Source organism: Manis pentadactyla, chromosome 4, assembly GCF_030020395.1.
Source record: "Manis pentadactyla isolate mManPen7 chromosome 4, mManPen7.hap1, whole genome shotgun sequence".
Taxonomy (NCBI): Eukaryota; Metazoa; Chordata; class Mammalia; order Pholidota; family Manidae; genus Manis; species Manis pentadactyla.
Window position 1 is genome coordinate 126,877,927 of NC_080022.1, and position 24,877 is coordinate 126,902,803.

General features: G+C 41.6%; 1 protein-coding gene across 16 annotated transcripts in view; it reads right to left on the minus strand.

Moving 5' to 3' along the window:
• Nucleotides 1-24,877, minus strand: part of DNAH9 (dynein axonemal heavy chain 9) — a 352,680-nt gene that overhangs the window by 288,112 nt on the left and 39,691 nt on the right. For 10 of the 16 annotated variants that reach the window (XR_008997155.1, XM_057500838.1, XM_057500840.1 and 7 more), the window contains 7 exons: nt 23,730-23,798; nt 22,145-22,271; nt 19,542-19,797; nt 18,240-18,481; nt 13,437-13,572; nt 11,107-11,303; nt 10,589-11,013 (listed from right to left, as the gene is read on the minus strand). Coding sequence is in view for 15 of the 16 variants with exons in the window: in XM_057500838.1 (XP_057356821.1) it covers nt 10,589-11,013; nt 11,107-11,303; nt 13,437-13,572; nt 18,240-18,481; nt 19,542-19,797; nt 22,145-22,271; nt 23,730-23,798 (1,452 nt within the window). In the remaining variant the exon portion in view is untranslated. Of the gene's footprint in view, nt 1-10,588; nt 11,014-11,106; nt 11,304-13,436; nt 13,573-18,239; nt 18,482-19,541; nt 19,798-22,144; nt 22,272-23,281; nt 23,799-24,877 lie in introns of those variants that run through there. The other 6 variants (XM_057500848.1, XM_057500847.1, XM_057500846.1 and 3 more) reach the window with 5 other exon arrangements.

Below are 24,877 nucleotides of genomic sequence, written 5' to 3' on the forward strand. Positions count from 1 at the left end.
AATGTTTTTTGTAATGTTTTTTTGAAATTTTCAAAAAAATTCAGGTTAGTTACTAGTTATACATCAATATTAACTTTCCGATCTTGACTGTACTGTGGTTATGCAAGATGTTATCATTTGGGAAATCTGAGTGAAGGTAAAAGTAAATAAATGAATCAAATAAACAAATAAAAATACACTGCACAGAAAGGGAACTTTGGTACTGTTTTGCAATGTTTTTTGTAATGTTTTTTCGAATTTTCAAAAAAACTATAAATCACAAAAATACTGTGGTGTCTAAAATCATACACACTTGGGTTGTATGTGTAATCATGGCCAAGTCATTTAACATCTCTGAGCCTGTTTCCTCACCTATAAGATTGGAGAAATCATTTCTGTCCACTGGTTATTGTGAGAGGTGTCTTTAATTCAGATATATTTATTATCTATTACATGATATGAGAAAAAAATTAATATGTCTAACACATGAGCCCTAGCATGCTTCCAGGCCCTGAGGAGAGAATAAATAGGATAAACAAAGGCTCTGCCCTTTTGAAACTTACCTCTTAGTGGGAAAAATAAATAGGAAACAAGTGGATGGAATAGGCTGAACAGTTTCAGGTAGTGATGAGAACTATAAATGGGTAGAGACTATTTAGGATGGCTCTATTCTCTATGGAGTGGTTAGTAAAGGCCTTTCTATTGAGGTGGTTTTTGAGCAGAAACATAAATGGTATGAAGGAGGGAGCCACAGAGAGAAATAGAAAAGTTTTCAGGTAGAGGGAACAGCATGAGGGAAGGCACAGAACCTGGATTCAGTTGACTTGTTTGAGGAAAAGGGGAAAAGTCAATGTGGCAGAAGCATGAGGCAAATGGGGAAAAAATGGAGGGAGAAGAGGGCAGAGAGTTAGCAAGGGGCCAGACATGGCAGGGCCTTAGTGGCCATGATAAGCACTCCAGATTTCATTCTGAGCAAAAGATCTGCAGCTGGAGGAGAACGTGTTTTAGCGGGAGGTGGTAATGAAGATGGTGGTGCTGGCTTTGCTGGTTGGGGGACAAGAATGGAAGCCAGGAGGGCTTCAGGGACTATAATCATTGTCCATGTGACAGAAAATAATCGACTTTGACCTGGCTGGTGGACCTGAGGAGTGGTCAGATTCTAGATAATTTTGCATGTAGAGCCTATAGGACCCACTGATGGATTAGGGGAGAGATGTGAGGAAACGAGAGAGATCAATAGTGGCCCCAGGCAGTGAGGTGAACAATGGTACCATTTAAAAAGATACGGGGAAGAATTGGGGAAGACTAGTTTTTGTGGAGGGAGAAGGGGAAGAGGAATACGTTTTAAACAAATGAGGTTTAAGATGCCTACCAGACACTAGACACTTCAGGGAGATATTATTAGTCAGTGGAGAGTTCCTGAGAGGTGGGGCTGAAAATATAAATTTGGTAGTTATCACACAGATGTCCTTCAAGTGCTGGGTTACATATCACCTGGAATATGAGTATAGATAGCTAAGAAAGTTCAGGATTAAGGTTTCAGGAATTCTAATATTTGGAGGTCTAGAAGAGACAAGCCCAGCTAAGGAGACCAAGATGGCACAGCCAGTGAGACAGGAGGAAAACAAGAAACATGAGGTATCCTGAAAGCCACAGGGAGAAACGGGGAAAGAGGGAATGATCAGCTATGCCAACTCCTCCTGAGGGGTACACATGAAGATGAAGACAGATCGTGACCACAGGGTGTGGCCGTGTGAAAGCCATTAGCAACCTTGACACGAGTGGTTTCAGTGGGCTGGTCTAGTAAAAGGCTGACTGCAGAGTAAGCTGGGGAATGGCGGACTTCAGATTCTAGCTGTACGATATACATGACATGAGTAACCCTCCTGCTCAAACAACTAGAAGGCATAAGCAACTATTTCAAAATCATTTAAAACATGCATCACTAGCAGGGCATGAAATTAAGGAATCTCCAGAGGCTGAAGATGTATCAAGAGCAAGAACCAAGCAAGGTTTTAAGTTGGCGTTCATATAATGGTTTCTACTGCACCATGAAGACCTTGAACTTCCACTTTGATTGCTTGAGCCGAGGGCCCACACAAGGTGGGTAGGCTAAGCTAATAGGAAGCTGCAACACAGCAAGAGTGAACAAGAAATAAACACACTGCACAGAAAGGGACTGTAGGGAAACTTGCCTGCTTTACCCTGGGCACTAGGTGGGCCACTGCTAGTTGAAGTGTAGGTGGTCTGGGGTTGGAAGAATCCCCTGGATGACTGGTAGAAACAAAAGCAAATCATTCCCAGAGGAATGAAAACTAGAATCTAATCTTCAAAGGATTTCCACAGATAAAATTCCAAGGAACATGGTTTACAATCAAAAGTTATAACCCATACAAGAAGTCACCAAGAGTAGGAGCTAGCAGAAACAGACACGAAACCTGTGAAGAGTTCAGATACTGGAATTCAGATGCAGAATATAAAACAGCAATATTTAATATATTGAAAGGACAAACGAGTTCTTGTTTGAGTGTTTCACTTTACCGTGTCTGACCCATATAGCAGGAGAAAGTAACTTCCTGCAGTTTCTCGGACATCAATTCAAGACTAAGAAAAACAACTTTATCCTTTTAAGCACCATATGCCAGTTTAGACACACATGCTTTCTTTAGGAATCACTCCAGAAACCTAGATAAATCCACACAGCCTTAATAAGTCACAGACCCTGCCCCTGACCCAGTACTAAATTCAAGTATAAATTAGTATAAATTCAGCATTATCTCAGAGTCAGGAATGGAAGCAATTTCAGAGGCTTTCCAAATATGCCAGAACCGTGATAGCATGTGGACCTTTGTCTGAATGATGGATTCCAACAAGTGACAAAACTCACTGAAGTGGATAACATGAAAATTATGGCCTGTGGTGGCATTACTTTGTGAAGGGAAGCATAGAAAAGCTTTTAATATGTGTTTTAGCAATGCAAAAATGATCATACTGTGCTTTGTTGATGGACAATTCCAGGAGAAAGAAGCTAATAATTTCCTGTAGGCCGTTATGTTACCTTGAATCTACAGCATGAAGAAAAAAATAACTTTTAAGTTGACACATCAGAAGTTGTCTTAAAATCATCTAATGAACATGTTCTCCAACTTAAAAAATGAATAAACAAAAGGGAAGCGTTAAAATTTGAGCAAAGAACAAAAGAGTGTAAAAAATGAGCAAGCAAAATTATAAAATCACCAAATAGAAATCTAAAAATGGAAAGTATAATTAAAATTTAAAGCTCAGTGAATGGTTTAAAGAGGAGATTTAGACAAAGGTGAAAGAGAGAATTAGATTGCTCTATGTGTAGAACGTGAAGTTTTCCAAACTGCAGTGCAGATAGACAAAAAACTGAAAGCTCTGGAAACTGTGAAGACACATGAAAGAGTGAAAAGATCTGGCATAAGTGTAGTAAGGGCTCCAGGAGGAAGCAAGAGAGAGAATGGGCAATAAACAATCTTTGAAGAGATCCTAGTGGAGAATTTTCTTGAATTGCTAAAAGACTCCAAATGTGAGATTAAAAAAGTGACAAATTCCAGGCAAAATTAATATAAAGAGACCCTTACATAGGTTCTTCATGAAACTGAAGATTGCCAAAAAGGAAAAAAAAACAAACCTTAAAATTAGTTACATGGCTTCAGAGCAAAGACAGACTTGTACAAAACAAGGGAGGGAAAAAAGAATTAGACTAACATGTGACTAGGCAATGAAAAAATAGAAGCCAGGACACAGTGGAATAATACTTTAATACATAAAGAAGATATCTGTTGTCCTAGGATTCTATCTTCTAAAAAACTTTTTTCAAGAACAAGGTCAAAATACATGCATTTTCAGACAAAGAAAGCATGAGAGTTCTACCAATAGACCCTTATTAAGGGAACCTCTAATGGATAGATCTCAGGTAAGAGCTCTGTGATGTAGGAAGATTTAATGAGCAAAGATATTGGTGAATATGTAGGTAAATTTAAATAAACAATGAGTGTATAAAAAGAAAGTATAATTTGTGGAGTTTAAATACTAGAGAGCAATTGAAATTACTGGGAATGACAGAATATAATTCTAGGAGTGAACAGTTGAGTTCAAACTATTCTAAAGTCTTTGCATTGGTTGTGAAGAGAGTAATAATGCTGACAAATTTCTTTCTTTTAAGGATGCTTATTAAAAAAGCACTGGGAGCCATAATAACTGGAGACTTTAATAGTACAACATCCAAATTAGCAGAAGGGAAGAATATAGCGTTAGAAAAAGGAAAAATAAAAGAAAACAAAAAAAGCAGGCAAGAAAGGAAAAAATTAAAAGGAAAAGAACAAATGGAAAGTATATAATAAAATAGTAGAAATGGATCCAAAAATAGCAAAAGACATGTTGATGAACATCTAGTTAAAATGTCAGTATTGAGGTAGATGAAACATTCAGTTCTATGCTGCTTATAAAAATCTCTCCTAATATAAAAGCACAGAAAGGTTGAAAGCCAACAGGTAAAATAAGAGACACTAGGCAAATATCATACAAGGGAAATTGGTTTAGTCATATTAAAAAAGACAAAACAGACTTCAACACAAGAAATCTAGCTAGAGATAAAGAAGATTAATGTATGGCTAAAAGTTTGTTTTCCAGGAAGATAGAAAGAATCAAACTCTGTGTGTTCACAGAACATAACCTTAAAATAAATGAAACAAAAAGTGAAAGAAATATAAGGACAAATTAACAATCTACCAGCAAAGTGGAAATTTTTAACACAGTTATCTCAGTAATTGATAAATTAAGCAGACAAAAAGAGGCAGTGAGGATACTGTGAATGTGAATAAAACAGTTAACACATTTGATCACATAGGCATGCACAGACCATTAGACCCAGCAGCTACAGAATACACATTCTATTCAAATGTGTACAGAATATTTATCAAAACTGACCATTAGATAGTGTATAAAGCAAACTTCAACAAGTTTCAGAAGCGTGTTACTACATGTATCACATTCTCTGACCACAGTGTGATTGTTAGAAATTAGTAACAGAAATATAACTAGAAGAACCCTATGTTTGGAAATTTTAAATGTATGTAAACTCATCATAATGGATATTAAAACTGTTTTAGAACTAAATTATAATAAAAATATTACATGTTAAGACTTGTGAGATGTAGGTAAAATTGTACTTAAAAGGGAATTCATACTTGACACCAAATAAGATTGTTTATCAGTGATACTTCAATTAAAAAAAAGGGAATTTATAACTAAAAGTTATATTGAAAAAGGAAAAGTTTCAAAATCAATAAAAAAAAAGAATCATAAGTTAGCCAAGAACAGAAAACAAATCCAAAAAAGTAGAAGGAAATAATAAGCATAAGAGAATAAATTACAATGGGAATTGAGTTATAATAAAGAGGATCACTGAGTTCATAAGATAAATTTCTATAAATCTCTGGCAATATTGATCAAATAAAGTAGTGCAAATAAAAACAAATAGAAATGAGAAAAGAAATATAACCATAGATTCTATAGAGATTAAAGAGATAAGAGAATATTATAAATTTAATGACAATAATTTAAAGGTTTACATGAAATGGGTACGTTCCTAGACAAATATGGCCTACTAAGGAATGGAAAACCTAAAACTCCTATAACTATTAGAGAAATTATAGGTAAAACTCTTGCCACAAAGAAAATATCAAGCTCAGATGGCCCAATAGGAGATTTAAATAAAACATTCAAGGATCAGAGAATTTCAATCTTACATCAACTCTTCCAGAGAATAAGCAAGAAGGATTATGTCCTAACTCATTTTATGAAACTCATTTATAAGGAAAGAACATTGAAGGCCAATCTCAACTGCAAACATAAACCTATCAATACTAAACAAAACATCTGCAAACAAAATCACCTAGTGGACATATTTGAAAAGATAATACTTCATAGTTGGGCTTATCACAGTAACACCTGGTTAGTTTAATATTAGAAATTAAATAATGTATTCACCATTTGAACATTTTGAGGGAAAAAGCAGAATTATCTTAATGAAGCTAGAAAAAGCACTTGGTAAAATGCTATATCCATTTATGCTAAATTTTCCTAACAAATTAGGAATAGAAGGGGACTTCTTTAATCAGATAAAGAGAATCTACACACACACACAAAATCATGGCAAATGTTATATTTAGTAATAAAATGTTAAAGGCATCCCCTTTAAGACTGGGGCACAACAAGGGTACTTGCCATCACCACTTTATTCAACATTATACTGGAAGTCCTAGATAGTGTGGCAAGATAAGAAATAGCGATGAAATGCATTTTATAAAAAGACTGAGGAGAAAGAAATAAACCTATCATAAGTGTGTAGATGATGACTATATCCATGGTAAGCCCAATGAAGGAAGCAAATTATTCGAGTTAATAAGTTAATTTAGCAATTGCTTGATACAAAATCAATACACAAAAGTCAATTCCATTTCCACAAAAACATGATTTTAAAATTTCATTTATACTAGGGACTGAAAAATAAAACATCAAGGACACACTGAGAAGCATCAGGGTCAATGGATTGAGGATCCTGATGGGTCTGAAGAAAGTATGTGGCAGGGCTGCCAAGTACGTGAGTTGGAAGGATAATAGGTGGTGGTCAGAAAATGGAATGCTTGAACCTGAGGCTCTGAAGGGACAGAAATTACTTCTGCAACTTTTCCTCCACCCACGGAGAGCACGACATGGAATGAGGCAGCAGAGGTAAAGAGGAGGGGAAGGGCACTAGGGAGAGAGGTCAGCAAAGTAAGAAGCAGGGACAATGGAGACTCTATGTGGATGTTGGCTCCCTGGGGATGATTGTCAGCAGAAGCGTGGGGAAGGGAGGCTGAGCCAGATGGTAAGAGCTGCAGTGATGGGGAAGAATGGCTAACAGCTCAGGAGGCAGCTGCAGCAAAGACACACAGCAAGTGCTGATGTCTGGAAGAACTTGCTCCAGGGAAGCTGGGGATTTTGAGGGAGGATGGTGGAGACATGGTCTGGAAGAAGCAAGGACCAGTAAGAGTGCCTCCAGGCCCAGGGCTCAGAGGGATACAGGAGGAAAATCAGGCTCTACAGGGGAGGGCTGCAAAGAAGTGTCCTCAAGAGTGAGCCAGGGTTCAGTTAGAGAAAGAGGAGGATGGGGGATGATGAAGGGAACAGTGGGCGTTTGCTGATGAAAGATTCTGAGATCTGTGGGAAGGCTTGGTGAGGGCAAGGTCGGGGGTGAGCCAGATCAGGGCATGAAGAGCTGAACAGGGATGAGAATTTAGATGATGTTATGAGCCTAATGTGTGTGCGCCCCACAAATTCCTATGTTTGAGCCCTAACCCCTAATGGTATGGAATTTGGAGGTGGGGCCTTTGGGGGGTAATTAGGGTTAGATGAGGTCATGAGGATGGCTCCTCAGAAGGGATTAGTGGCCTTATGAGAAAAAGAAAGAGATCTCTCTCTCTCTCTGTGTGCAGAGACACCAAGGAAAGGCCACATGAGGACAGAGTGAGGAAGCCAGGAGAGCTCCCCACAGGCAGCAAACCACAGGCACCTTGATCTTGGACTTCCCATCCTCCAGAACTGGGAGAAATAAATTTCTGGTTTCTAGGCCACCCAGTCTGTGGCATTTTGTTATGGCGGCGACTAGGATTCGAATTCCAGTTTCAATGTGTGTGTGTGTTGGGGGTGGGGAAGCGTTCCCCACACCACCAGGTAATTGTCCCACACCAGCTGGGTGTCCTACAATTCAACTCAATTCTGACACTATCTATCTGGTAGCATCAGATCCCACAGGGTAGGGGCTCAGTCTCACAAAATTGCTCTCCCTTCAGATACCTGTCACAGCCCAACTTACCATCTCTGCCTCTGACTGGCCGGGTATAGATGGGAGATTCCAATGACCCCCTCCTTGAGTTTTATTAATTTGCTAGAACAGCTCGCAGAACTCAGGAAACCCATTTACTCATTAGATTACTGATTTATTATAAAAGGACAGAATTCAGAACAGCCAGATACAAGAGATTAATAGGGCCAAGGTATGGAGAAAGGGTGCAGAACTTCCAAGCCCTCTCTGAGTCTGCCATGCTCCCCACATCCCCAGATGTTCACCAACTTGGAAGCTCTCTGGACCTCATCCTTTTGGTTTTTATGGTGGCTTTATTACATATGAAAGATTGATTAAATAATTGGCCATTGGCAATTGATTGGCCTCCCGTCCCTCCCATGCCCCAAAGCCAGGCGAGTGGAACTGCAAGTCCCAACCTTCTAACCACATGGTTGTCCTCCTGGTAACCTGCCCCCATCCTTAGATGGGTCCAAAAGTCACCTCATTAACATAACAAAGAGCACCTTCTCACTCTCACCACTTAGGAAATCCCAAGGGTTTTAGGAGCTCTGTGCCAGAGATGGGGATGAAGACCAAATACATATTTCTCATTATAAACCACAGTATCACAACAGCCCAAGCTGAAAAGAAGAGTTGATAAAGAAGGGCTGAGCTTCCGACAGTAAATGAAGTGTATGAGATGTAAGGCGAGGCAGGATTGAGGGGCTTCCACCTGACCTATTAAGGGTTGGGGGAATCACATAATTATGTGACACATAGCAGACACTCAATAATAAATGTTTCTCATTGTCCTCATTATTTCCATTTTTTCTAATCCTTGAGAACACAGTAACACATTCTCCCAAAGTGTAGCAAAGCACTCAATTTATGGAATCACCAACTGATAATACTAGAGGCACCTTAGAGGAATCCAGTCATCCTGCCTTCCTTCAGAGACAGTGAAATAGGGGTTGAAGGACAAGGACTCAGGCCTCCTAACTGCTCCATGACATGCTTATCCTGTGAAATGGTTAGATCCCATGAAACCTTCCATGGTAGAGACAAGGCAGCTGCTGTCACTACACCCTGTACCAACCATGTGTTCCTGATGCTCAAACATCTGGGGCCTTGCTGATGCTGAAGGGACCGCCCCTCCCAGGGCTGGCCAATTCCTAGGGATAGAAAGGACTTGCCTTTGAGCATGCTTTTTGTGAGAAAGCCAGTCAACCCAGAGTCCATATCCCCAACCATCTCCTCCACCCAACACCCACATCCAGACCATAAACACCTGCCCTAGCCCCGCAGGGCCAGGTGTCAGACAACTAGGGACAGCCGCTGTGCCCCAGAGCCTGATGAAATGATTCAAACAAGCCAGTTCCAAACCTGCTCACTCTGCCTTGCCCATTTTCTCCATGGAAACCAGAATGGAGTCTCTTGCCCACATTTCCCTCTCACATTTCTGCCTCCTGATGGAACCTGGCGCTTCTCTGTGTGGCCCTCCATGTCAGGTTTACACTCCCTCTTGGAATCTACAAGTGTAACAAACTATCTTTTCAATGGCAGTCATCTCCTACTGATTCTCTGTTAGCCATGCCACACCTATATAAAAATTAAACCTGTATTCTCAAACATACCCCTGTATCTCCGGATGATCCGACCTACCAGTGAAGAACAGCCAGAGCAGCCGCCGCTCTCAGTGGTGCTGTATCTGGGGGCACCTCTGCTGCTGCCCCTGTGCCCACCAGGGCTTCTGCTCCTTGCCTCTCAGCTCCTCGGAGAGCAAAAGTTTTTGTGAACATGGAAAACTGGCTTCTTAGAAAACACCTAGGAAGCCCTGTTTAAAACACCCTGTGGTGCTTCTCTGGGGTTGCCTGGAGGGGCAGGCCACCAGCCTTGCAAGTCTCTTGGGGTGTTGCTTGCAGACAGACACACCCGACTTGGCCATTTTCCTTCTGCTCACAGCTCTAGTTCACCGAGCAGGGAGGCTGTACCTTAACCAAGAGCAGCATCAAATGCAGGGGAGGGGACAGGTCGGCTCCCCTGGAGCACCAGCTGTCATATCAAAGGCTGAACACTGAACAGAGAGACCAAGGCTCCCCACAAGATTCAGGGCAGGGATGGGGATCAACATTCTGACTGTGGCAGATCCGCAGGGACAAAGCGAAGGTGAGATGACCAGGGGACTGCTGCCCAGACTGATTATTTATCAGAGGCTGATGCTCTGGGCTGGTGAGCCTGGTGCTGGGCTGGGGAGTCTAAGCCCACAGTGGAATAGACAGAATGTCAGATCCAGTCCTATCACATGGCTGGAATGGCCCAGGCAGGCATCAGGAATGTGTGGATTTAGTGACGTCCGCATTGCCCAGCTGGATCATCTGAGACAAGGAGTAAGTGGTAGAAATAAAATCTAAGAGGTCCATTAGACGCCCTCTGCTTCCCAGGCTTAAAGAGATTTCAGTCAGAGTTGTGAGGGGAGGCTGGATCTGCTATGATTGCACAGAACATTATTTACCACTTACTGGGTGCCTTTCACACACTGGGCACCAAATGGAAAATAAAACAAAAAGAGGCCATATCTGGTGAGCAAAGTAAAGGCAGGAGGAAAGTTTCCACTGGTGTCCAGAAGCCTGGAACTTCCAACAGCTGCTTTAATTTTTAATTTAACCAATGAACCTATAGGGAAATATAAAGAAAATTAAAAACATGGTGTTCTCAACAGCTTGGGATACTGGAAGAAAGCTGGGACAACTCTATTACCTGTCGGTGACAGAGTCAACAAGATGCTGCTTGAACATGAGGCTCCACTTCTTAATAACATTCAGTAGAGATGCTTTAAAGGGTCGCACATCAATTTTCATCCAGCTCTCAAACACCCTGATGGGCTCCAGCCTGCACACGTCTTCATAGAGCTTTTCATAGGAGTCGATCTGTGCTTTAAATTGATGGAGGAGGGGAGGGTTCTCTGGGATGCCATCTTCTGCATGGGCTTCAATTTCCTCGGGTGTGAGGACACGCCCATACAACAGGAACTGACTCAGGACCTCCTTCCGGTCCTCCACGTAGAGGTAGGAATACTGGCTGAAGGTGTTCCGATAGCTGCAGCACAGGGCCATCATGCTCTGAACCCTCTCCATGAGGGTGCTCCTCATGCTGGCCAAACGGGCCATGCCCTCCACGTCAACCTGGGGAGCAAGACAACGGCAGGTAGGTTACACCCACATTTCTCAAGAAGTTCCAGAGCTGGCTGGAAGGCAGGATGGTCACAGATCCAGTACCTGATAGTGGGGAGAGCCGTTTTGTGGGGAAAGCCGTGGCACCAAGGATGATATTCCAAAAATGCTGGTGACAAGACCTTCAACAATGTCATGGAAGCCACCCTTCACTCCAGACTCCAGGGATGGATGGAAAACTAATTCTGGGATTGCTAAGCTCAGCTGTGCTTCAAATATTGGGGTGAGTCCTACTCGACATTCTGTAAAACAAGGAAAACAAATGGAACAAAGAAGAATGGGTACAATGAGCAAACTGCAATGCTGTTTTAAAAATGCCCAGTGCATTCCTTTCCTTTAGATAAGCTGTTTGGGTATAGGAAAATGGAAATGTAAAATTTGTTAACACCCCAGGAAAGGTGAGGGTGACAGTCTTGCAGTGTTTATCAACAGGGGAACTCCTGACATTTTAAACAGGCCAACTCTTGTACAGGGCTGTCCTGGGCATCGCAGGACATTTACTCTCCTTGTCTTCAGAGAGCATATCCCAGTGACTGATCAACACAAGCCAGTCCCCTTCCACATTCCCAAGGCCTCCTGGGTTGGGCAGGGCCAGGGGGGTGCCAGAGCACACAGTAGAGCCTTGGGTTGAGAACAGGTTGATTTTACAAAGTCAATTTCTTGGAAGCAGCTGATCTCTTCCTAGGCACAAAGCATGCACTCCCACTGGCACTCCCCAGGTGAACAGTGGTATGCTTGTCTGTGGTTACTAGGCAGGAAAAGGAAAGAGAAGTTATAATCCTATCTGTTCAGCTCCTATTCTATGAAAACACAACCTATTTTAATTCGGTAGTCCTGAAGTGATGAACATTTTAAAAATGGTATCAATAATTAATAAATCCCTGATTGCTTACTAGACTAACTTGCTAAATTTAAGTCAAAATATAACATGGGGCAAGATGTTCCAAGGACAAGATTAATGCTTAAACTTTTATCAGTGGCCACTTATTTCTGTGTATCTTTTTGACTGTAGAAATATTTAGGAGACTGTTATTTGCTGGATACTGTGGGCAGCAGAGACTATGCATTGAAATTCATTATTCCCTCCTTCCCCAGAAATAGTTTTGACTGGGTATGTGGCCACCTTCCCCCACCCTCCCTGCGGTTTGGGGTGGTAACATGACTCCCTCACCACTGGAATGTGGGAAGAAGTGACGGGTGCCATTTTCAGGCTAGGGCCACTGAGGCGGCGGCCTCCCCTCCCCTACGCTCTCTCTTTCCCACTGTCACAGGCTTGAGAGCAGATGTGGCAGTGACCCAGCTCCACCACAGAAATGAAGAGGAGGCCCTGGAGAATGGCAGGATGGCAGGAAGCTTAGACCAGCACTTGCAAGATAGAGGTCTTTGTCATTTAAGCCACAGTACAAATGGAGTTTTGTTACCAGAATTTAGCCATTCGCCCTAACTAAAAAAAACCTGGGATCCTCAAAGATATGTAAGACTAGGGTCTTGCCTTCAAAACTGTAGGGATCATGTATCCTATTTTGTCCCATCAAACACATATTTAACTTGGGGAAATGCAAGTTTACCAATACCACTGCAATCATACTACATTCACAGGATAGTTTTAAAACATCTGTACTATTGTGCTTTGTGTATGTACTCATGATGTATTATTCCGCATTATTATATGTGTTAGATACTTATAATTTGATAGATCAGGCTGCATGTAGTCTACAGGGTTTTAAAGACTTGCAAGACCATTTTTGACCACATGAGATTTTCATCGCATGTGCAAACATGAGAACCTAATCTGTGTGTCAGATGCAAAGACAGCATTATTACCATTCAAACCAGACTGCCCTGGTGGTTCCATAACCTTGGTACAAGCAACTTTAAGAGGTCAGAAGGGGGATAATAATCCTGGGTAGAGTGGGCAGCATTTGACCTGGGCAGGATTTGTATTCTGAGGGAGGATGGGGCATCCAGCCCAAGCCATGGGAATGGTCTTGGCTTCACCAACCCTGAGAAGATGGCAAACAGGAAGGTGGACCAGGGAAGACAAAGCCATCTGACTATGCTTCCCATGGCTCTAATTCAATCACTCCTCTTTTCTGAAGCTTGATTTAGATTGATTAGATTTTATGGTTTTGCTTTTGTTATAGGTCTCACTGTTTGAGAGCCTGGTTTATTGTCCAAGTTTTGGAGAGAAGTCTTTTCCTTTTGAACAATTTAGAAACTCAATACCTTTGCTATTTTACTGTGTGTAATTCACAAAATGTCCACAGCATTTTGGGAGAAGTCACAGAATGCTCAGTTACCCTTTACTGTAAGTCAATACACTTTATGACTGTTATCTCTCCAGGAATAACCCACATCCATAAGCCAGTAAATACCAGTATTTTCCAGGAGGTACTTGAGGGAGCACTCAATGGCTAGAAAGAATCCATCCAGCAACATGTCATCGATGTATTTAACATAAGTCTTCCAGATATTAGAGGCTGGGTCTGCTGAAAACAGACCCAGGTTTTTCTACAAAAAAGAGAATGGAATTATTAAACCACGTTTAATAACATGGAAGGACTGGTCTAGTCACCAGTAATGGGAATGAAAAGAACACATAGAGAAAAAAAGCATTCTTGTGAAGACTTTGCTATTACATGTGTATCAGATCCATTCTGTTTAATGGTTTTAGCCACCAGCTGGAAGGAACACAAAGTTAACCCAGGCAGGGAACAGCGGGTATCATCCTGTCCCTGAGAAAGGAGGGTGACATCTGGCCATGTTGCTGGGTGCAGTGTGCGCACCTCATAAACACTGGCTGTTGGGCTAGGGAGGAGGCTGCCTCAGCACAGAAGACAGGGGAGGCAGAGGGATTACCAAGGGTGGGGGGTGTTATGACTCAAGGCTTATAAGAAATTTGGGGTTCAAGCAAGTAAGGCATTTCCTAGACAATCCCTAGAAATGAGCTGGAGTGTTTTGTGTTGTCATTTAACTAAAAACCTTCATCACACGGAGTAATTGAGAAAACACATACACATAAATGAATGCCACATTCTCCCTCTCTGTCTCTCTCCCTCTGTCTCTGTCTCTCTTGCTCTTGTTCTCTTTCTCAGTCTTTCCTGACCTGGTGGTTGTAACAAGTAGAGTTGTCCCATTTGCTCTGTCTCATCTTCATTATTAAGCCTTTTTTCAGCAACTTCCCATTCATCTTATCTCTCCAAAGTGAGTGGTAATGAATTTGCAGGAGTAAAATTTCTAGGTGATTCACACTCACTTATCCCTTTACAAACATTTCCAGGTTGTAAATCCCCCTGGATAAAAAACAACCTCGGGATCCTGCCTTTAAGTGACAAAACTCTGAAGTTTCTAAAGTGTATTACAGCTCTCCTTTCTCAGTCAGTTGAAGATTTTCCTAATAACTTAAAGTCCATCATCACACAAACAACACAGTGATGATATAGAGTTTCTCTCAGATGTTATTAAAATGTGCATGTCTGTTTTTTTCTCTAAAACTTCCGGTTTTCATGACTGCTTTGCATGGCTACTCTATTTCCTCCCTCAGTCTGCACTTTCCACCTTTCTACCTCAGATCTACTATGGTCTAAGGAGCAAACATGTTGGGGTTTCCTGTGATCTAAGAAGAAAGAGCTCAAGTTTCTGATCCTAGCCAAGACAGAGGAATGAGATCGGACTTACTCTTCTACAAACAACTATAGAACTGGGTACAATACAAGAAACAACTGGTTTAGGCCACTGGGTAACCAACAATACAGAGATGTGATCCTTGAGAGGAGGGAAATATCCAGGTGAGCTGCACAACCATCTGGCTTTCTACATAGACACTTTCCCAACCACGGCATGAGGAAGTGGAGCTCAGTAACAGCACCCTTCCTGCCGGGCAGAACAGGTGGCACTGGAGCTGGGCTGCTAAGGCTGCTGAGTCCTCTTGAGCCCTTGAATAGTAAGCTGTCCACATTTAGGGTAAGGCTCTGCAAGGCCTGGCAGAGAACAGTTACTGAGGCTCGAAGCTGAATGGAGACTGTCTAGGTCATGCAGTGCCAGAAGACATTTGTGCTCTACCAGAAATTATCTGCAGGTAACCCAGGAATTCATTAGACCCCAGAAATGATATGCTTAGGATTAGAACTGTTCTGATCTAGAGTCAGGCCTCTTTAGACCCTCCCTTAGCAAAGCTTAATATTGAGCATCGACGGGATCAAGCGGTAAGTGAACTGCCTGCCGAAACAAAATACAAACTCCTTAAGGGAAATCACACCCAGATTCTAAAGCGGCATCCAACGTGACTAGAACATAATACAAAAATTACTGGACATGCAGAGAAGCAGGAAAATGTGACATTTAACCAAGAGAGAAAATAATTAATAACAATAGACTCAGAAAATAGCTGCCATACCCATCTTGGAATGCCTATTCCTTAGACTTATTTTAAGTCAGAGAAAAACACACTTCAGTCACACTAAAAAAACAGGCTCAGAAAATAAAATCAATGTTAGCATTATCAGACAAGAATGCCATAATTGATTAAAAACTCCCTAAATCTGAGGAAAAACAGATTCAAGATGCTGTTGTTAAATATAAACTCCCAAATTTTGAAATACAAAATCCCCAACTCCGAGCTGGATGACTATAAAGAAAACCTATTTAGGCACGTCATAGTCAAACAGAAAACAATACAAAGATTTAAAAAGAAGCTATTAAAAGCTGCCTGAGAGAAATAATAGATTACATATAGAGGAACAAAGATGCAAATTAGGGCTGGCTTCTCGTCAGAAATAGAGGGTAGAAGACAATGAGATGACTTCTGAAAGAAAAATAAAACTGTCTACACAGAATTCCACGTCCAGTGAAACTATCCTTCAGAAACAAAGGTGAAATGAGGACATTTTTGGATAGACAAAAACTGAGAGAATATGTCATTAGCAGACTTGAACTACAAGGAATAGCAGAGGAAGTTCTTCAGGCTGAAGACAAATGACCACAGATGGTAACTCAGTTCTATAGAAAGGAAGAACAAGTCTTAAAATGGTGGGTTTGTGGGTAAATATAAAACACAATGAACATTTTTCTTGAAATTTTAAAGCAAAAAATCATAATACTCTACTGTGGGATTTGTTTCACATACGTGCACACACACTCACACAGACGCACACCTCAAAACTGTGATAGATGGGGGTCAGGGTGGTTTTGAATTGAACCATATGTTGCTAGGTTACACTGTAGTGTGGGTATCTCTCATATTTCATGGGAAAACTGTAAGCAGATTTTGACTAGTTCAAGAGACATGCAGAAACATAGAACCACCGCTGCAAATGTAATCCAACAACAAAAGCTGAAATGCCAATGAGAAATTAAATCCTAAAAAATATGTCATCAATAACAAGGTGAGAAAGGAAGAGTAGAGGAACAAAGAAGATGAAGCAAGTAGAACACAAATAGCAAAACGGCAGAGCTAACTCCAGCCATACCAGTACTTACATCAAATGTTAATAGTCTGAACGTTACATAGATTAGCAGGCAGAGTTGTTAGAAAAGTAAGTTTCTACCATGTGCTGCTTGTCTATAAGGGAATAAATTCGAATCCAGAGGAGCAATGGGTTGGAGGTAAAAGAGTGGGACAGATGGATAAGGCAATAAGTAGGGATGGTGAGTCTGGAAGGAAAGGTTATGGTATTATCAGGAGAAAACAGATTTCAAGGGGGTATTACCAGAAATCAAAAGGGAATTTCATAATGATGAAATGGTCAATTCATCAGGAAGTTGTAATAATTATAAACCTGTGTTTGTACCTACTAACAAGGTTTCAAATACATGATGAAAAATCGGACAGAACTAAAGGACTAAACGGACATACCCAAAATCCTAGGTGGAGATTTTACCACTCTTCCTTCAGTAATTAGAAGAACAAATAGACAAAACATGCAGAAAGCTCATAGAAGATCAGAACAACACTACCAATCACATGGAACTTACTGGTATTTGCAGAACCCTACAGCCACCCATGGAAGAACAAACATATTGTTCAGTGCACAGGGAACATGCAGTATGATAGACAATATTCTAGGTCATGGACCAAATCTCAGGGAAATCCAAATGATTGAAATCTTACAGAGTATTTTCTCTGAACACAAGGAAATTAAATGAGATACCAATTTCATTAAGATATCCAGAGAACCCCCAAATATGTGGAAACTCAACAATACACTTCTAAACAACCACTGAGTTAAAGAAGTTGCAAGAGAAAAAATTTTAAACTGAAAGATAATGAGAATGAAGCAGATTAAATGTATGAATGCCACTAATGTCCTGCTAAGAGGGAAATTTATGCCAGCAAATGCTTGCATTAGTAAGAAAGAAAGGCTTACAGTCAGTACCCTAAGTTTCTACCCTGACAGGCTAGGAAAAAAAGATGAGCAAATTAACCCCCAGTTAACTAGAAAGATAAAATAAAAAAAACAACATATTAGAAAACAGATAAAGAAAGTGAACAAAATCAAAAGTGCAGCATCTTACCATGCTTCAAAGCATAGGTAACCCCAAATTACCAACTGTGACTCATTATTGACTTTGTGCCTGAGGCCTGCCAGCCAGAACTGCCCCATGGCTGCTCCAGTGGGGTTGGAGTTGGTGGCCATTTATGGCACTTTTCCATTGCTCGGCCTCTGATGATAAGACAGGAAGTTGCCTTGATCACAAGGCAGGGCAGAGCTTCACTGCATGGAGTGCAGTCCTCTGCATTGTTTTCTTCTCTTTACCCAGTGCAGTTAGGGAGCCGTGGTAATCTCTCACCTCATCAGGCTCTACAAAGTTAGGTTCTGAAAATGATGCTGGAGGTCCTCACTAGGTTGCATGGGCAAGTCTGGGGTGATTCATGTAGCAGGCACTTTAGGATTCTGTCCTTGGCATCCCCTTTGAGGTTTCATGTGGGACTTAAGTGGCTACTAAGTGGTATCATTATTAACATAGCACTGATTTTGACACACTGATGCAGAATGTGACTTTTCACTCCCCCTCTCTGTTGGTTTTAGTTCTTTTGCTATGAGTATAAACTGCTATTCCTAACTGCAGAAGACACAGCATCTATTGACTGTTCTAATTTTCAAGTTACTTCTTGCACCCAAACACACTTCTTGAGGCTTTCCCTGTACTAGTGTTATGTGTGTCTGAGAGGTTATTACCTGAATAAGGGCGTGAATCTTAAGGCCAGATTCTTTGATGAGACTATAAGATTTTTGCACTCGATCATGCTGATCATCCATGGAAAGAAGGCATTCCTTTTTTCCATCTTTTCTCTTAAATATTGGAGACACCCATGTTTTCATGATGTTTTGAATCTCTTCCACATTGTCTTTAGTTTTCTGAATTCTCTGTTCAAGATCATGAATACTATTGGTGATTTGACTGACATAATCCCAAATACCTGTTCCCCAAAAGAAATACAGTTAACTGAGATAGTTTACAGGGGCACAGCTAAAAGTCTAGTCTCAATGAAAGACAGGGATTTAACACTACTGGGTTTCAAAAGACTTTTTCTGTACACATCACTTCATTATCATAAGGGCCTTTTTCTCCTACTTGTATCAAAAAATCAGCTCTTACCAGAACCGTGATTATTCAGGAAAAGAAACAGTGATGTTTCCCAAACACACAACAATAGTTGGTGCCAGTGCTAGGGCACAGCAGGGCAACTTGGTGACTTGTTTTGGGGTTATCGAGTCTTATTTCTTTAAAGAACTTTCACTGTATTAAATGTTGAGAATATCATTCCCCTTGTATAAGAAATAAAGTTCCAACTTGTTTAATATGGCATTCCAAGACTTTTGTGAGTTGACTGTGACCTTCTTTTCAAACTTTAACTCTTCTGAGGATCCTAATGCAAATTAATCTCCCTCCCCTGTGATTCACCATACTTTATTTTTAAGTCTATGATGGCTTATTTTCACAGATTGTCTTGTGTGATTTGGGTTGTCCATGTCTGTTGTCCCCACTACATGTGAGTTATTTGAGGATAGGGGTCAGTCTCCTAACAGTCTCTCACATACGACCCTGCATAGGTTAATCCATCAATGAAAATTTGTTGAACTGAATCAGAGTATACAAGAGAAGCGAATGCAAAGTTCCCACCTTTAAGATGTTCATAGTCTAGTTAAGAACATTAACAGTGGTAATATACTAAAATTCCTCATTCATGGAGTGCCCAGTATATGCTGGAGACTGTGAGAGATGGAGCCTCTCTCAAGCAATCGTGCAGCCTCCCCAGGTGCCTGGCAGTAAAATGTTCTAAGCCTACTAATCATTTCCAAAGAGAAGGAAGAAGGAACACCAATCTCCCTTGTCTTCTCCACTTTGGATATACATCTGAGGGGATAGACTTCTGTTTCAAATACAAACCAGATCACCAGGGTATCATCTGAGGATCTACCAGCTTGTTAGGATCTTGACTCCCCATGTTTTCCCCAGACTCCAGGTGGTGCCGTTACCTTCCATTTGCCAGTTGAGAGTCTCCTCTGCAGCTTTCAGGCAGAGATCAATATTTTGCAGCTCTTTCTCCACTAATGGAAATTCTACCTCTAGCAGACTTTTCAAAACCTTGTTGTACCAATTGGCCATTAGCTCCAAGTTAGCCACAAGCTGCCGATAGAATTCCCTGGAAGAGAACATGGCTGCTGCCATCTCGGGGATGTGCTTCATCTGCCTGGGTTCGAGATAACTCATTTCTTTCAGCACTGAAATGAGCTGGAGAAAGAACTGATGTAAGTGGCTGTAGTTCCATGGCAGTGAGTATCGGCAATGTCATTCAAGGACAAGAAAAACCCAGGGATGCAAATACCCTCTGGGTCCCCTCTGAACTCCTGTTCCTACATGTTCCTTAAACCTAGTTTTGGAAAAGGAAACTGTCAGGCAGAAGGAGGAGCTCGTCCTGGCTGAACCAGTTCCCATCAAGAGCTGGTGGTCTGAAGGACAAGGTTCATCTGGTCTGGGCCACCCATGTGCATGAAAAGACTCAAACTGGGACAAACAGTATCCTCTCCAAATGAGGTCAAACACATAGTGACAGACATGGACAGAACTGAGGGGAGATGCCCACTGTACAATATTAACCATGGAAAAGAATCATTTGAAATATCCCTTCCTGTCAGTAACCCCTGGCTGTCATGTCTGTGCGTTTTAATATATGAGGAGGTCAGAAAATGGAAGTCACCCAGGCTTTTCTGAACTTCTGTGGGATGCTGACTTTAGTGGCAAGTGCAGAAGTGAGAAGCCAAGCAGATGTGGCCAAGTGAAAAAACAGGTTTATGGAAGGGTTTCCAGGCTCCATTTCTCATTATCTGTCATCCTGGCACCTCTGATGTGCATAGGTATGGATGACAAAACAAAAAGCTGTTAAGTCCTCCGACCCATCACTGCTCCCCACTCCCCACTCTGTGTAAGAGCCCTGGGCTCCTGACTCTCCTTCCAGGGGGCCAGGGCCAGCTCTTCATTACTGCCTAGCCAACTCTACTCAAGGTTTAGACAAAGGCTAACTACTCGGCAGTAACAATGATCTCAGCCTCTAGTTGATTTTGAATAAAGCTCAAGACAGATAATAAAAATCTAGATGCAAAAAAATGAAAACAAATATTAAAAGAAAACGTGGGGTAGTTATATAATATTGAGGTAGAGAAGGCCATTCAGAACCACAAAATACAAGATAAAATTTAGAGGCATAAAATATACACATAACAAAATGGCACACTTCAACTGGTAAAAGTATTTGCAACAGATTTCTTAATATCTGACAAAATACTTATCAAATATTCTAACAAATGTACAGGAAAAGAGGCCTTTTCCACTCAAAAGTAGGCAGAGGACATGAACAAGCAATTCATGGGAAAATCATGAACAGCTAATGAACACTTGTACTTTACCAGAGGTCAAATAAATGCAAATTAAAACAATGGTGAGATATTACATACATACATATTTATATTTAGTTCCACAGGCTGGAGGTGACTTGAAGAAATGCGTATTGGCTTAGCTTTCACCTCTCTCTACACTGTATTCCCAGAGAGCTTGCCATCAGGACAGAGGAAGGTGGCTGCTTTTAGCTCGGGGTGGCCAATACTTTTCTTTGGCTGAATGATGTACTTCCTGATGTGGGCTAACTTTTGGCTGTAGCTTTTTCCAGCATTAAGTTGCCCATGGCAGCTGTAATCCACACAGTCTTCCACCGTGGATCATCTAGACCAAGGCTTCCCAACCGTGGCACTACTAACGTTTGCAGACAAAAACTCTTTGTGGTGCAAGGTAAAGAGCCAGCAGCATCCCCACTATCTACTTACTCTGTGCTACTGGCACTCACCCCATAGTTTACAACCAAAAATGCCTCCAGGGGGACAAAACTGCCTTGGTTGAGAATCGCTAAAATCTTATTTTGGATTCTTATTTCCAAAGCTACTCCTTTGAGGTTCACCTTATGGTATCTAATAAAGATAGATTTGTGCATGTTGAGATTCTAGCTCCCAACTAGCTGAGGACTCCCTGAGAACAGGAACCAGTGTTACATTTGGTCGGCCCTCCAGCCTCTAGTCAGTGCCTTCACACAGAGTGTGCATTCAAGGTAGGCCTAATCGACTGTTTGGTACTAACTGGTCTGTAATGCTGTTTTTCTATCTGTCCCAAGAGGGGTAGCAATGTCTGTAACCTGTTTAAATACCTTCCGGAATTTCAGGTAGAGTATACCTAAAATATGATATTGAAACTTCTTGATGAGTTAATCTTATGTGTACTTCCCTAACTTCATATGGGAAGTCAAGTTCATAATAAAGCTGTTCTCATATGAAAATTTAAAGACTATTTTGCAATATTTTCTGTTGTGCAAAATCAAAGCAAATATATCCGCTAACCCTGGAGAAAAATATGAATATTGGACAACTTAAGAAAACACAACACTGGAGAATTCATCCTGAAAAGGAAATCAGGGGTGCAAATTCTTTTGAGCAGCTTTTATATGCTCTAATAAAAAGCCATTTGCCTTTGAAATCAGCAGAGTTAAGCAAAACTCTTCAAGAACACAAAAGGAAATTACTGCTGCCTGACTTACCTGTGGGTTAAAGTTGACAGTGATCTGCTTCGTCTCTGGGTCACGTTGCAGAAGTGGCTGGGAAAGATTGTACTGTGACTTCTCTGATACCGTCTGACACCAGTCATCATAAAGACTTGTCTCATATCTGTGCGGATCAGAGACAACAGCCACTTGATAAGCACCTCCCCCCGCAACACCAAGCAATGATTTACTAAAGATATATGAACATATATATCTATACAGAGAGATATATTAACATATATACAACATACCTATCTGTGTGCATGTATATATACATATGTACATTCATATATATACACACACACATACATATAAAACCATGAACTGAAGATACTATTAGTAAAATACCTGGATACATTCTTAAGTCAAAGTCATTGACTCAGCCAGGCATGGTAGCTCCTGCAGGTAACCCCTCATTTCTAATGGTGCTCATCAGAGGTGAGCAGAAAGAGAGGCTCCATGAGGTCTTTGTAGGGGATAAAGGTTGTGATTAGTCTCAGCCAATGTGGGAAGAAGTAACTGGGTAAGATCTGCTCTCACACTAATCTGCAGGCAGCTCACAGACACTCATAGTCCAGTCTCCACAGGCTGACTGCACACCTGCCCTGCACTGGGCAAGGGGACCGAGCCACCAGGAGTGCCCCACCAGGTGGTAAAGGCTGCTAGTGGCAGGGGCCGTGGGAAACGGAGTGTAGCAAGTGCAGGCCTAGAGAGCTGCACGGGGCTGTTAGGCACCTAATGGCAGGGGTGGGGGTGACAGGGAAATTGCCAGGCAGGTTTTGTGGAAGAGGGGCCGAAGCGATGCCTGGCTGAGTGTAAGGATGAGTAGTGGCTGGGCGGCAGAAGAGTGTTCCTGGCAGAAACAACAGCATGGCCAAAATCTGGAGGTAAAAAACAGCTAAAACATCAGAGTGTATGCTAAGAACACCTGAGGCCAGAGGGGCTAAGGGTCAAGGCTGGAGAGGGAGGTAAGGGCCACATTACAAAAGGCTTTGCTTTGCATGTGTTGGTAAAGGGATGGGAGGAGGCCCTCCTGAGGGCTTTTCAGCCAGGAGATGTGGTTACATGATCACTGAGAGATTTGGCAACTGTGGGCAGTGTGGGCACCAGACCCTGGGCCCCCAAAAGACTTACCGCAGCGTTAAAGCAGGAACAACTATGAACCCCTGCAAAATTTTCATTCTTATGCTTTCTCCATAGAAGGATACAATAAATATTTTTAAAACGTATTTTCTCTCTGTGCAGCACAAACTGTTGCTTTCTGCTTAGTGAGCAGCTGCTGTGATTTCCCATCACACTGATTTCAGAGTGCCGGGAAGAGCACCCTACTTTTTCTAGATTTCCAAGTTCATGCTCCCAACAAAACTACACTGGACAAGTGTCTGTTTCTAGAATAGAGCTGCATTCCCCAGAGGCCCTGTGTCTGCAAGCCAGAAGCACTGTACTCACAGATATTGGGTTTTATAACTTAAAACACGGGTGACATTTCACAGCCAATGAGGATCTGAACCAACTCGGGACTGCAAAAAGCATCACAGGGCCTGTGCAATTTGCAGAACAAGACAATCCCAGAAGTGCTTACTTTTCCAGCAAGGAGAGCATGGCTTCATATTTTTGTATCGTGCACTTTCCTTCAGCTGATTCCATGCAACTATCCGTACAACAGAGAAAAAAATGGCACCCCATTAGAAGAAGTCCAAATAATGGTCTGAATAACAAATTGCAGCCTATAAAGAACAGTTTCTTGAGCTGGTTTCCAAATGCCCTTAAAATGAGCCTTCATTCTTCTTCCTGAACATCCTCTGTGGGCCACTAGGGGGCATCTGCACGTTCTGAAACACAAGCAGCCCCAAGGATGACAGCGATGGCAGAACCTTCCACCCACCCCTCACCCCAGCCAGCCAGTCATGCACAGGGAAATGAAGTCCTTCAAAATTATGAATGAAAGGGAAATTGAGACATGGAAGAAAAATTCTAGGTGCTGTTGTATTTTATATTTAGGGAAAAAAAACGATATATAATTATACATTATAACATAACAAAACTATGTGACATAACATTATACATGCGTATATGTATATAAAAGTGTTTCATATGTGTGTATAACAATGTTTTATAATATGCATATACGTATATAACAATGTTTATCCATACAAACACATATGTATAAGCATTGTTATATACATGTATGTATGTGTGTGAGCATGCGTATGTGTACACATACATTTCTCTCTCTCTGACATCCCTCTAGGACAGGCAATGAGAAACCGTGCTACTAATTACTCATTGACATGTTCCTAGGAGGTTCCCTCTTCTTCTTATGCCCCCAAACTTGGGCACACATGATGCACATACATGCAGACACACACATGCACATGTACACATATTCACGTGAACAGACACACTCAGATTCCACAGGGATGGTGAGGACCACAGAGGAATGTGAGCAGAGTCTGGCTCTAGGCACTGTTACCCACACTTGTTCCCCCAGTTTTGACACTCCTTTGCAACACGGTATGTTCCCAGGAGAGTCCAGCTCCTGGGAGAATTGGTGAAATATCCATCATTTTCAGAAACCTTCACACTAAGTGTCTTGGAGGTTCTGGTCTTGTTTGTTCTGTTAGCAAAATGGTGCAGCTTATTGCAAAGATTCTTTAAAATCCATTTGCTCTATAAACCAATACAGGGTGTCTTCACAAGATCTCCTGAACTTTCAGTGTAAGCCCTCAT